The 14,281-nt window shown below is 40.7% G+C and overlaps 1 protein-coding gene across 7 annotated transcripts in view; it reads left to right on the forward strand.

Moving 5' to 3' along the window:
- LOC110570121 (amyloid beta precursor protein) overlaps window positions 1–14,281 on the forward strand; it is a 257,792-nt gene that overhangs the window by 107,180 nt on the left and 136,331 nt on the right. For all 7 annotated transcript variants that reach the window (XM_021678092.2, XM_021678094.2, XM_021678095.2 and 4 more), the window contains exons 4-5: window positions 927–1,039; window positions 2,936–3,129. In XM_021678092.2, coding sequence (XP_021533767.1) covers window positions 927–1,039; window positions 2,936–3,129 — 307 coding nt within the window. The remainder of the gene's footprint in view (window positions 1–926; window positions 1,040–2,935; window positions 3,130–14,281) is intronic.

Genomic DNA, 14,281 nt, shown 5'->3' on the forward strand with positions numbered 1-14,281 from the left:
GGCAGAGGGAGAGGGAGAAGCAGGCTTCCCGCGGAGCAGGGAGCCCAACGTGGGGCTCAATCCCAGGACCCTGGGACCATGACCTGAGCGGAAGACAGACACTTAACCGACTGAGCCACCCAGGCGCCCCTCTATAACAGCATTGAATGTCTTCATTCATCAGGACATCTGTTGCCTCCTATGTGCAGAATCTATGCTAAAAGCTAGGGTAACTGTAGTGAACAAAACAAATAAAAATTAAGCTCATAGCTTACATTCTGTAATTATCCAAACTTTTATCCTCATAAGAATGTAAGCGTTCTTGTAGGACTTTATGTAATATCTGTCTGCAGTACCAGTTATGCTAGAAAGAATTTGCATGATATACATTTTCTTTAAAAATACAACAAAAATCTAAGCAGTGTTCATAATTTAATTGAATTAAACGTGTGTGTGTCACATATGTAACCATTTGTACATATGCCTCGCCCCTAGATTTTGTTTGTTTAGCAAGTAGAAAAATGCTACATTTTCTATTAGCTTACAAACAGATGAAATGTCCAAGAAGGAGGGATGGCCAATTACTTATATTGTTTCCACTCAAATGATTGCCTCGTGTTATTCTGCATTTTTTCCCCTTGTTGCAATTGAATGGCAGCTCTCTGTATGATTAACTTTGCAGTCAGAGCTTCATAGTAATCAAATAGATTTCACTTAACACATGGGTGAAGTATTTAACCATCAAGGTTGATGTGGCAAGGAACCGAGCTCAGGACATAGGACCCAACATTCGAATGGTACCAGCCTTTCTTGGATTGATTACTTGGTCATTCAAAAAGCTGTATACCTTCTGAAGTCTTTTAGCCCATCTTTCCTTGATAAGGACCCAGGGACAAGAGCCCTGTGACGCAGATGGAATGACGTGAAGCGTTTTCCCTTTCTTGCAGTTGGCGAGTTTGTAAGTGACGCCCTCCTTGTTCCCGACAAGTGCAAATTCCTACATCAGGAGAGGATGGATGTGTGTGAAACCCACCTTCACTGGCACACCGTCGCCAAAGAGGTACCAGCTCATGCGTTCTTCCCCCTCCTAAAGTGAAGATTTCCTTGGGACATGGGTCACGCCATCCTAGAAGATATTTTCAGGCCATAGCTGTGTTGAGGAATAAGTTATATTTCTTACTTAAAAAAGAAAAAACTTCCCACGAGTAATTTTTACGAATCAGAAACAGATTTAGTTAGATTTATTATGTGTCTGTGCCTAATGTGCTTTATAAACTAGACACTATAATCTTATACTTGCCATAAACCTTAAAATGTACCTTTGTTCCCCAAATTATTTTTTATTTACCTCTTGTTTTCTTTTGTCGTATACCAAGTTTTTATAATTTGACCTTTTCTCCTATCATCTGTTGGGGAATGCAGTGGTAGAACAGGAAGTTAGAAACTGTTGGTATTGGACAAGCTACTTTCAGTTCTACCGCAGCGTTCCCCAGTCCATCTAAATGGATACAGCATCCAATTTTGTGTTCACCGCGCCATGCCACCACCTTCATTTTCCCATAGTGGTTGAATCTTTATGGCACCATTCCTAACCTTTGTTGACCCCTGCTTTTGGCAAAAGTGGATAAATAACGTAATTAGCATAAAATGTAACTTACTGTCATCTTCAAAACCGCTTTGTCCCTTTGATATATTGTGAAATTTTTCTACTAAGTGTATATAATTTTTGTGGAAGATCGGTCTCCTAGAATTAGGCTCCTTTGCCTAGCTCAGTGGTTCTCAAATGGGGTCAATTTTGTTCCCTCATCCCTCCTCAGGTACGTGAGCCAGCGTCTGGAGACAGTTTTGGTTGTCACAGTTGGAGGGGGTTGTGTTACTGGCATTTGAGGGCTAGAGGTCAGAGGTTCTACTAAACGTTCCTCAGTGAACAGGACAGCCTTGCCTCTGTCTCTCTTCCAAGAGTTATCTGACCCAAAATATCAATAGTACTGAGGGTGAGAAACCCTGATCCAGCTCCAATAGCTTTGAAGTTGTTAGGCAAAAAACACCACTTGAGAATTAGCATTAATTTTCCCTTCTATAAAATAGTATGTTCCAATTTACTGTAAAACAAAATTTTCCTTATAGAAAAATGTGTTTTGGAGGTTTAAGAGCTTTTTGGATCTTAAGAAAGCAAACCAGGTAATTTGAAGTTCGGTTACCCATCTGATAACTTCATTTTCATTTGTTCTTGAGTTTAAAAAAAAATTTTTTTTGTTACTAAGAAACAAAAATGACTTCAATTCCTGTGAGGTCAAAATACACTCTAATATTTTCATTCTTTATCCATACGTGTTGAATTATTAATATTTCCTCCGTCACCAGTGGATGCCTTCAAAGCTTTATGTTAATCTCGATTTGTGCAAATTTAGCAAATCCCAGGAAAGCAAAAAGATGTTGGTGGAGAAAGCTCTAATTTAGACTCTTAAGTTTTGATTCATAGCAGAGGATAATTTCTTTTCTTCCCAGGATTGTTATTCTGGAAGTGAGCCAAGAGAGTCTGAATTTCTAGAATAAGATGTCCACATGAGAGAAACTTCCATGTATAGTGGAGGTGGAAGTGAGCTGGGGATGTACATGGATCCATCATGTCTACCTGATGCACTAATGATACCACAGAACATTGGTTCTCTGATATCCATTCACACTGCAGGCTTCTTCCATATCCTCTTTCCTAAAGAGTTTCCATTCCGGTTGTTTTTACTAATTTCTGTAGTATAACAACATGTCTCTATAGTTAAAAAATAAGGGTACCAAAGTAGTCTGTGCTAAAGAAACTTGTAAATCCACTCAGAACAGCAAATGGCCCTTTCCATTGTGAAATTGGTTCTTGATATATTGGGTCTCTGTTTTGAAGATTATACTTGGGATTTTCTTACTCTGCCCGCCCTCACTGTGTTCTCCTTACCTTCTGTAGACCTGTAGTGAGAAGAGTACCAATTTGCACGACTATGGCATGTTGCTGCCTTGTGGAATTGACAAGTTCCGAGGGGTAGAATTTGTATGCTGCCCACTGGCTGAGGAAAGCGACAACATTGACTCAGCGGATGCAGAGGAGGACGACTCAGATGTCTGGTGGGGTGGAGCAGATACAGACTATGCAGATGGGAGGTAAGGCGGCCTTTGTGTTTTCCCTTTCTTGCAGTTGGCGAGTTTGTAAGTGACGCCCTCCTTGTTCCCAACAAGTGCAAATTCTCATAGATGCCAGAACATCTCGTAGATGCCAGAACATCTAGTATATAGTTTTGTTTCTTCTACAGATGTGTCTTTCCATTTCTCACTAAAAGGATCTCTGCCCACTCCTGTCAAGAGTTTGCTTTTATGAGGAAAAAAAAAATCTAACCATGAACTCCTGTTATGGTTACGGCCAGCTGTGTAATTTTAATCTAATCAACCATCACTGAGTTAATTTTAAATATTTCATTTTCATCTCCAAAGTTGGGATGAAAATTCCACTGGTAGTGTAAGATGTAGTTCTGTAGAGAATTGAAATCTGAGTGAGTGACTGGACTTCTGTTTTGGTCTATAATTTAGAAATTTCTTTTAAACAAATTTTGGGATTATTTCATCAGTCAGTGAAATCTGAAATTTTTGTTAAGAAAGGTTGGTTTTGGCTTTTTTGTTTGTCTTTGTGGGTTTTTGGCCTTTAATCATCTCTGCCTTTGTGAATGAAGTCAGAGGCATTCATAAGTGTTTGCTTAAAATTCGTTAACCATCTCTGGTTTCATGATAGTTCAGAATTATATTTTCACCTCTTTTTCTTTGAGATCTTAATCCCATAACTTCTAGATTATTTTTTTTTATTAAAAGCAAACATCTATATTCAAGCCGTAAAATTAAAAAACTAGAATTTGGGGGTTAGAAAAACCATCTGGTGCCATCTTCAGTTTTCATGCTCTGTCATCCCCCAGTGGTGATGATGATCTCACTTCTGCTTTTCCTCCAGGATCCCTTCAAATGTTTCCTGGTGTCACAGATTTTCCAAAAGAACGTTAAGTATGCATTGTTAAGACTTATGGTTATTACTATAAAGTTTTCTGACTTACAGAGTCAGTTATTTTTTTACAATGTATTTTATAGAATTTTCAAAAATAATTATACAAAACAACTACATTTTACAAATATATATTGTATATTTTACAAATATATATTCTTTTTTTAAAAAGATTTATTTATTTATTTGAGAGAGAGGGAGTTGGGGCGGGAGGGGCAGAGGGAGAGGGAGAGAGAATCTCAAGTAGACTCCCTGAGATCATGACCTGAGCTGAAACCAAGAGTCACACGTTTAACCGACTGAGCCACCCAGGCACCCCCCCTAATTTGCTGTTTCTTATCAGTTAATAGTGTCAGGCTTCTCTCTGGTGGCTATTGTCCAATTTTACCATAACTTTTTTGTTAGTTAAGCTCTTTTGTGTTCCCTCTTTGCTAGATTTAGAAAAATTGTATTCAGTGTAGCAGGACATAAAGCTAAACAAAAAACTAAGTGAATTACGAAGAACAAGAGAAGAAATAAGGGGAAAGTGAACTGTATGCTTCACAGTATTTCTCTCCATAAAAGTTGAAAGTTCGGTGGAGAGCAGGTTTTGCCAGTGGGAAAGCATCCGAGCTTTTTTCCATGGGATTGATTGATTGTGTTCTGGGCTGTGGCTGGTCCCTCACCTGTATTCCATGAGCCAGGTGTAGAAATGTCCATTGGTTTGGGTTTAATTGCTGCTTTGTCTAAACGTTGGAGAATTGCCTAGTTCTTATGGCGTTTATGATAGTTTTTGCATATTTTTTCCTCAGTCATATCTAGATTTAAAAGTTTCAGAATAAGTTCTTGAAAAAATTCTTGTCATCAGGGCTCTTACTACGTTATGGCAGTGCAACCAGTGTTAAAAAGGGAATTTAAAGTTGGACAACCATTTTCTTTGGTCATAGTCTGTTAGATACTTGCTCATTTCCCATCATTGCGTTGACTCTGTACTTAATAAACAAACCAGATCATGGTGAGTAAACCAAGAGAGCTCCATGACTGCTGTTAAAATTAGACTTAGCTGTGTACTTATGACCCTGTCTCAAGGTTGGTGACCCACCGTTTGTGGCCATTCATATAGCAGGGACTGTTACAATTAAAAATGGGTATTTTTACTGTATCCTGATAGTGTTGGGCTTTTGCCAGGCCTTCATTCTTTCCCAGTTAACACATTTTTTAATGTCTTATAAAACCTACGTTTTTAAGAAAAGATTTATTTATTTATTTGAGAGAGAGCGGTTGCACACACAAGTGGGAGGAGGGGCAGAGGGAGAGGGAGAGAATCTTCAAGCAGACTCCCCCCACCCCCAGCCCCCGTGCGTGAAGCTCAATCCCACAACCCTGAGATCATGACCTGAGCAGAAAACAGGTCAGATGCTCAACCCTCTGAGCCACCCAGGTGCCCCCCCACCATCCTCTTTTTCTTTTCTTCTCTTCTCTCTTTTTTTTTTTTTTGGACTGGGAGGGAGGGTCCTTTCTAACCTGGATAGACCCAGTGGATAACCATTTTTACATATACATTTGAATATCCTAGACTTGTTGATACCCTTCCCATTTTCTCACCGTATTTTTGTCAATCTTTTGTATTTGGGAAAAAGTAATTTCTCCTTTTAATTGCTTCTGAGTTTTGTAAGGTTGATGTATCATGTACATGACCCTATCAGTTAATTCCATTCTTATTCATGCTGTAACATCAGCTGGAATCTTCGTGTTAGTAGATTTGCCGAATTATCACGATTTGTTGACCTATCACCTTCCACATAGCAGCTGATCCAAGCCACCTTCATTCTCCTTGGTTTCTAGCATCACTCTCCTTCATGCTCCACAGATGACCGCTTCACAGTCCTTTGTCATAAATTGCTACATCATGGTACCTGGGAGTTAGTAGGTGCTTGTACATGTTTGTTGAGTAAATTAACAAATTTTCTCTACTTTAACATCCCTCTGTACCTTCTTCCATTTCTTTGTTTCCCATTTTGCCTGTTATAATTATGTTCCATCTGAATACCATTTGATTACCTTCGCTCCCTTTCTTGGATTTTTTAAAAAAATTTATTCAGTACTTTTTTTTTAAAAAGTAGTTTTAGGTTTACAGCAAAATTGAGCAGAAGGTACAGAGAGCTCCCATCATCCCCTCCCTGCTCCCACATGCGTAGCCTCCCCCAGTATCAGCGGCTCCTACCAGAGTGGAACATTTGTTAAGGCTGACACATTATCCTCCCAAATCCCTACTTTACAGTTAGGGCTCAGCTCACTCTTGGTCTTGTACATTCTCTGGGTTAGGACAAATGCATAATGACGTGTATCTATGATTATGATATCATACAGGGTATTTTCACTAAAAATCCTTTATGCTCCACCTGTTCATCTCTTCCCTGCCCCCGCCCCAGCCCTGGCAACCACTGATCTTTATTGATTGTATTCATAGTTTTACTTTTCCTAGAATGTCAAATAGTTGGAATCCTACAGTATGTAGGCTTTTTCAGGTGAGGTTCTTTCACTTAGTAATACTCATTTAAGTTTCCTTCATGTCTTTTCATGGCTTATAGCCTGTTTCTTTTTAGTGCTCAATAATAGTCCATTGTCTGGATGTGTACAGTTTGTTTATCAGTTCACGTCCTAAAGGACAGCTTGCTTACTTCCAGGTTTGGGCAGTGTGAATAAAGCTGCTGTAAACATCCATGTGCAGGCTTTTGTGTGAACCTATGTTTTTTGCTCCTTTGGGTAAATACCAAGGAGCCCAAGTGCTGGATTGTATAGTAAGAGTATATTTAGGGTTTTTTTGTTGTTATTACTGTTGTTGTTTTTAAGGATTTTTTTTGAGAGAGAGAGCAAGTACACGAGTTGGGGCAGGGGGAGGGAGAGAGCATCTTTTTTTTTTTTTTTTAAAGATTTTTTATTTATTCATTTGAGAGAGTGAGAGAGACAGAGCACAAGTCGGGGAGAAGCAGAGGGAGAGGGAGAAGCAGACTCCCCACTGAGCTGGGAGCCCAATGCGGGACTCAATCCCAGGACCTGGAGATCACGACCTGAGCCAAAGGCAGATGCCCAACCGTCTGAGCCACCCAGGCGTCCCAAGAGAGAGTATCTTAAGCAGGATCTACGCTCAGCACGGAGTCTGGCTTGGGGCTCCATCTCACGACCCCGAGATCATGACCTGAGCCAAAGTCAAGAATCGGATGCTCGATCGACTGAGCCACCCCGGCGCCCCAGAGGATGTTCAGTTTTGTACAAAACTGGCAAACTGCCTTCCAAAGTGGCCGTAATCGTTTGCATTCCCACCAGCAGTGAGTGACAGCTTCTGTGGTCCATTTCCTCACCAGCACTTGGTGTCATCAGTGTTCTGGATTTGGGCCATTCTAGTAGGTGTGTAGTGGTATCTCTTTGTTTTAATTCGCATTTCCCCGATGACATATGATGTGGAGCATCTCTTCATATGCTTGTATGCCATTCACCTCTCCATCCTGTTATTTTCGGTCTCCTTTATCCTTTGCTCCTTCACCTCTACCTACAGAGGAGTGTTGTTTGTTCCATGCAGTTCAGATGGTCGTTTACCTGCTACAACACTTAACTCCTCTGATTACTCCTTCCTGCATCAATGCCTCACTTCTTCCTGTTACCCTCGTGCTTTTTTTTCTTACAGGACTCATCATACCTCGACCTCTCTTCTCATTACTTGGCGTTTATTCTACCTGACCCACAAATCTCTTCACTCTCTTCCCAGATAATTCCTCCACGCCTTAGTCACAATCCTATTTTGCATTTCTGATCCTATTGACCCTTGGTAGGAAATCGTTGATGCGTCCTGCAGCCTGTAGTGAAGTTAAAGTTCCCTTGCAGGCCATCCAGAACTCATTACTTGGCCCCAGCCTGTGTTCAGCATTGTGCACGGGCCTCACCTTGTCTCCTGATACCCCATACCCTCGGCCTTTTCTTTGGGCTGTTGTTCCCACCTTTGTGCCCCTTCTCAAAATGCATTTTCTTTGTCATCAGAGGGTGTTAATCTACCACAAAGCTGCTTGTAAGTTCTAAAGTGCTATCTCTTATCATGACCTGTAAAATCCTGTGTATTTTTTTTTAAAGATTTTATTTATTTATTTGAGAGAGACAATGAGATAGAGAGAGCATGAGAGGGCGGAGGGTCAGAGGGAGAAGCAGACTCCCCGCTGAGCAGGGAGCCCGATGCGGGACTCGATCCCGGGACTCCAGGATCATGACCTGAGCTGAAGGCAGTCGTTTAACCACCTGAGCCACCCAGGTGCTCAAATCCTGCGTATTTTTAACGTTCACCCAAAAACATACCTCCTTTACAAGTCTTCTCTGATTATCCCTTGAAATACTTGGCTTCGCTGTCCTACCCTTGCTTTGTATTATTTTATTTATGTTGACTTTTCTCCCAATTAATTGTAGTTATTTCTCTTTTTATCTGACAGAAGCCAAACTACAGTTTATGTACCAAAAATGTCTTACACACTGGTCTTTGAGAAATATTAGCCAAATTCAATTATTTATTTAAAAAAATTTTCTCATAGCTTTTGGTAAGGACTTCATGGTCCATAAGTAGATGTATAGAACCTCTCTTGTGTTTTAGCTCAGATGTTTCCTATAGAAATACAATGTGAGCCACATAATGCATGTTTATACTATTTTTTAAGTTTATTTATTTATAATCTCTACGACCCAATGTGGGGCTTGAACTCACAACCCTGATAACCAAGAGTCGCACGCCCCACTGACTGAGCCAGCCAGATGGCCCCGTTTATACTTTTTTTTTTTTAAGATTTGATTTATTTGACAGAGAGAGAGACAGCAAGAGAGGGAACACAAGCAGGGGGAGTGGGAGAGGGAGAAGCAGGCTTCCCGCGGAGCAGGGAGCCCGATGCGGGGCTCGATCCCAGGACGCTGGGATCTTGACCTGAGCCAAAGGCAGACGCTTAACGACTGAGTCACCCAGGCGCCCCCCATTTATACTTTCTAATAGCCACTTTTAAAATAGCAAGAAGAAGCCAGGGAATCAATTTTTTTTTTTTTTTAAAGATTTTATTTATTTGACAGCGAGAGAGGGAACACAAGCAGCGGGAGCGGGAGAGGGAGAGGCAGGCTTCCCACGGAGCAGGGAGCCCGATGCGGGGCTCTATCCCAGGACCCTGGGATCATGACCCGAGCTGAAGGCAGACGCTTAACGACTGAGCCACCTAGGCGCCCCGCCAGGGAATCAGTTTTAATAACATTTTATTTAATCCCATATATTCAGAATACTGTCACTTCAACCTGTAAACAATATGGAAAGGTTATTAATGAGATATTTTGCATTTTTTTTTTGTCTCTTTCACACAAGGTCTCTTCAATTTAGCATGTGTTTTTTACGCACAGCCTCTGTCGTTCTGATTCCAAGTGCTCCAAAGTCCCACGTGGCTGGTGGCCACTGTACAGGACATTGTAGCCCCAGATCCTTCAAATTCCTAATCACCCTTGATTTTCCATTAAGACAATGGTTTTTGGGCGCCTGGGTGGCTCAGTTGGTTAAGCGACTGCCTTCGGCTCAGGTCATGATCCTGGAGTCCCGGGATCGAGTCCTACATCAGGCTCCCTGCTCGGCGGGGAGTCTGCTTCTCCCTCTGACCCTCCTCCCTCTCATGCTCTCTGTCTCTCATTGTCTCTCTCGCAAATAAAAAATAAAATCTTAAAAAAAAAAAAAAGACAATGGTTTTTATAGATAGCCCAGTGATATATTCTAAGATTGAACTCTTAAATTTTTTATTACTTTTGTAACTTTCCCATGTTTTTAAAATGCCAGAGAATTGTTTTGAACTTCCTATAATTAGGATATCTGGTCCTTGTAGCACTTCATTGTTCAGTGTTTCTCTGTTAGCCCTGCAGGCATGTATGCCTACTCTCTGGGCAAAGCGGGCAGGCGAAGAAAGAGGTATTGTATCACCTACCTGCAAACAAACTGGGCTCCTTCCAACTGGCACTTCCTCGTTCCAGGAGCTAGCCCTCCTTGTGACACTTGAAATGCAGAGTCAGAACAGGAATTGAACCCATCTTATTTAACACATCCTCGGGGGGTGGGGACACCGTATGACAGTTCTTGAAGAGGAGAAAATGAAGCCTCACTCTGATCTTCCCAGAAACAAGATGTGATCCACAGTTTAATACACTTTTGTTGATTGGTAGTTAATGAGATTTGTTTTGGGTAGGAGGTGAGTGTGTTCCTGTTGCTAGTGCGGCATTTAGGAAAACATGCTTTGTGGGATGAGCTCTGTTTTATGACCTTCTTGAAAAAGAGGTAAGTCTTTCAAGAGACTGAATGTGGACAGATCAGTTACGGTTCACAAGTCCTTTTGTAAATTACCTCAGTATTTATTTCACCAGTGTTACAGTGATTAAGTTCTCAGACCACCTCAAAATACCTATTTAAGGGATCAGTAATGTACCTTGTTTATTTAATAGTGTACAGATTCCAGTCATCATGGGTAAGGATTTTTCTATGGGAAAATTCATTAGGAGACTAATGTATGCAGTCAGGCCTTGGGAGTGCAGTTCTGGGGGGCCAGTTTGCTCCCACCTGGAACTGTAGAATCTACCTGAAAAATCATATCATCCACAGGGCTTGTTGAATTTGTACAGCAAATAACGTAAGGGAAGACCCTCTCATTCTTTTATAATAGCACTTTTCCTCTCGGGAGTCGGTCCTCACGGTTTTTTCCCCCCACAAAACAGAACCTGAGGTGACATAGTTTCTTGTTTTCAGGGTTGCAAACGTTGGTGAGACTGTAATGAGAGGTAACCTAGTGTGTCTTCTTAGATAATGAGATTTTTTTTTTCTTTTTAATTAAAAAAAAAAGCCACTTAACTCAGATGCAGATGACTGATTGCTTTTCACTGCATCTCACCATGCCCTTCTCTGAGCTGTGTTTTGTTGCTCACTAGAGTTTTCTTTGGCTGATGAAGATTTCCTCAACCGTGTATGTGCATGTGTGCTCACGTGCGCATGTGTTTGTGTACACGCATGTGTGCACACCTGGGAACATACCAGACCTTACAGTGCTACGTGAGCCCGGTCAGCTGAATCACTCCTGCCTGCCTTGCCCTGCACTTTACCATAAAAGCCAGCCCAGGGGCGCGGCACCCGGGTGGCTCTGTCAAGTAAGCGTTCTAACTCTTGATTTCGGGGCCTGAGACTGAGCCTCCTGTCTGTGCTGCTGAGCGCGGAACCTGCTTACGATTTTCTCTCTTCCTCGCCCTCTGCCCCTCCCCTCCTCAGAAAAAAAGCCAGCCCAGCACCACGGACTTATCTGGGTACTGAGGACCCTTTTTATTATTATCATTTCTTATAGTCTAAATTATTTTACAAAAGGAAGAATAAAGGAATGGTGAAAAATAACTTCATTTCGAAAATTTTAATAAGAATTAATGTCAGTATTTTAATTTGAATTAAAATTTAAATGTAGTAAATGCAGATTTTAATCCCATCTTTTCCTGATTTTGAAGGTAGAGATTTCTGAAATGGACAGTATTCTTTGAATGCAACTACTGGTTAACCAGTCACCTGCTGTGCATGAACCTGGAATATATTCATCTTATAAATACTGACTGCAGATTTAACATACATCTCTATTAGGTTATAGCCTATTGTACTTCTTGGTTTTTTTCTTGCATTTTCACTTGATGATTGTAATGATTGTAAAAATCAATACTTTTAAAACTTGGAGAGCTCATAATTTTGTCGAAGAGAGCGAGCCACTTTCTGTCCATAATTATAAAATATTTCTAAGTTTGGTCTTACAGACACCCATTAGAATCATCAGTCTTTTTGTTTGTTTGTTTGTTTTTTGTTTGTTTTCTTTCCATTTCTACCCTGGTTCTTTACTTCTTATAACCTTTGTAGGCACTCCTGCCTTTGGTATTTGTCTACCGCCAAACTGTATCCAAAAAATTTTGTGGCCTAAACATGATAACATTTATTGCAAGCATAAAAGAGGAGAAAATACTGTCACACATCTCCTTAGCAAAAACAGTGAACTGGGCGCCTGGGTGGCTCAGATGGTTGAGCGTCTGCCTTCGGCTCAGGTCATGATCCCAGGGTCCTGGGATCGAGTCCCGCATCGGGCTCCCGGTTCAGCGGGGAGCCTGCTTCTCCCTCTGACCCTCTCCCCTCTCATGCTGTTTCTCTCTCGCTCGCTCTCTAAAAAATAAATAAAATCTTTAAAAAAAAAAAAAAAAAAACAGTGAACAGTGTCATCCTTCCTGTTAAATGACAATGTGTATGAGAATGCTTTCCTTTTTTTTCTTAGAATTCTAACATTGCTCACTTTTCAGTTCTTGGGCCTATGAAAATCCATCTAGGATATCATCATCTGAAAGACTCATGGTCTGAGGTCTTATTTCTGTGATCAGTTTCATTCATAGTCTGATTTGTTCAATATTTATGAAGTACCTCCTGTCCCTTTTCTCCTGTTTGCTAATGTGGAAAATGAACATTTGTGATTTTCAGTTGTGTTCGATGGAAGTCTCCTGACTTCTTCCATACCTTCTGGAAAGGTGATGTAATACTTTGGGAACACAGGAATAAACCTGTGATGATTTCCCTGTTGCCTCATCCTTGTAGGCAGTTCCTCATCCTTTCATTTTCATATTATTTGGTCTTCTTCAGCATAGTTGGAAATAGTTAATGAATAATGGTGAAGTAATTCTTGGGATGTTAAAAATAGGAAAGTGTTGCAAAAAATCTTTAGTATGTAAAAAGTTACAGTGGACTGATAAAAGTAATTATAAGATAAAGTGAGCTTTATTCGATTTTTTAAAAATAAAACCTCTCTAAAAAGGGTAAAAGTCAGAAATACCGACCCTTACAAGAATGACTCAAAATAAAACTCAAAAGGTAAGATTATGTCTAGTGGACCCTGCTGGTATACTGAGGGTTAATAGCCTACTCTACTTACCACGGGTTTACATTTGTTAGGAGACCTGTGTGACTTTACACATTAAAACATTTGGCCTACTTTTCCGCAAACTAGGGGCTCAGCAAATATTTGAGTTAAATTGAATTGGTGTTCACATCAAATACAGACAGGCATAGTTGGTAACTCAGAGTTAAACTAATGGGGCTTTAAAACAAAACCACCAAGAAATAACATTCCAGATATACAATAATAAAGGGAAATTGCATCAGAAGTCTTTAACTATTTTTAAGCTAGAAATACTGAAAAAAAAAAATGCTGGTACCTCAGGAATATTTATAAACAGTTTCTTAGCACCATTAGTATAGTTATTACTTGAATATCTTTTCATTGCTTCAAAAAATGAAATAAAATAGAATAAAATTAAACGAGATTGGAATTCCAAATGAAGGTAAGATTCATCTCTCTCTGAGCTTTTGAATAAATGTCCACCCGTAGGGCAGCTTTCTGATTTGAACCAAGCAAGCATTTTTTTGTTCTTTGGTGTCAAATTGGAGCTCTTTACTAAAAAATAAAGGTCAGCAGGCAAAAATTTCAGAAGTACGAGTTCTAGATAGTCATGAGACTAGCTCAGTCCATTAGCTCTTGGCAAGCACTGTGCGATTTTAAAAATGAATAAATATGAGTTTAGAACGGTGGTTCTCAACTGGGGTGATTTTGCTGCCCAAGGGACCTTTGGAACTGTTCACATTTAGAGTTGCCACAACGAGGGGGGTGGGTGCTCCTGGCATTTGGTGGGTAGGGACCAGGGATACCGCTAAGCCTCCTACCACACACAGGACAGCCCCACAACACAGAAACGTCAATAGAGCTAAGGTTGAGAAACTGGTTTAGAGGTTTCTTCCGGACTGGAAAGCTTGGGAAATTATGCTTTAAAACCCCTGTGAATGTAAAATCCACATTTCTGTGGAAAGAAAAGCAGACATCCCAGGAGTCTTGAGTGCAGCTTTTGTGCTTGATGGAAATGCTTGAGATGAAAACAGACCTTCCACACATCTGCATCCATAGCTTAAAAGACCATCATCAAAATGCATTCAAATACATGGGGCGCCTGGGTGGCTCAGATGGTTGGGTGTCTGCCTTTGGCTCCGGTCGTGATCCCAGGGTCCTGGGATCGAGCTCGGCATCGGGCTCCCTGCTCCACGGGAAGCCTGCTTCTCCCTCTCCTGCTCCCCCTGTTTGTGTTCTCTCTCTGGCTGTCTCTCTCTCTGTCAAATAAATAAAATCTTAAAAAAAAAAAAAAATGCACTCAAATACAATGGATGATTAAAGCTTCCTATTTGTA

The sequence above is a fragment of the Neomonachus schauinslandi genome, chromosome 1, assembly GCF_002201575.2.
Source record: "Neomonachus schauinslandi chromosome 1, ASM220157v2, whole genome shotgun sequence".
NCBI lineage: Eukaryota > Metazoa > Chordata > Mammalia > Carnivora > Phocidae > Neomonachus > Neomonachus schauinslandi.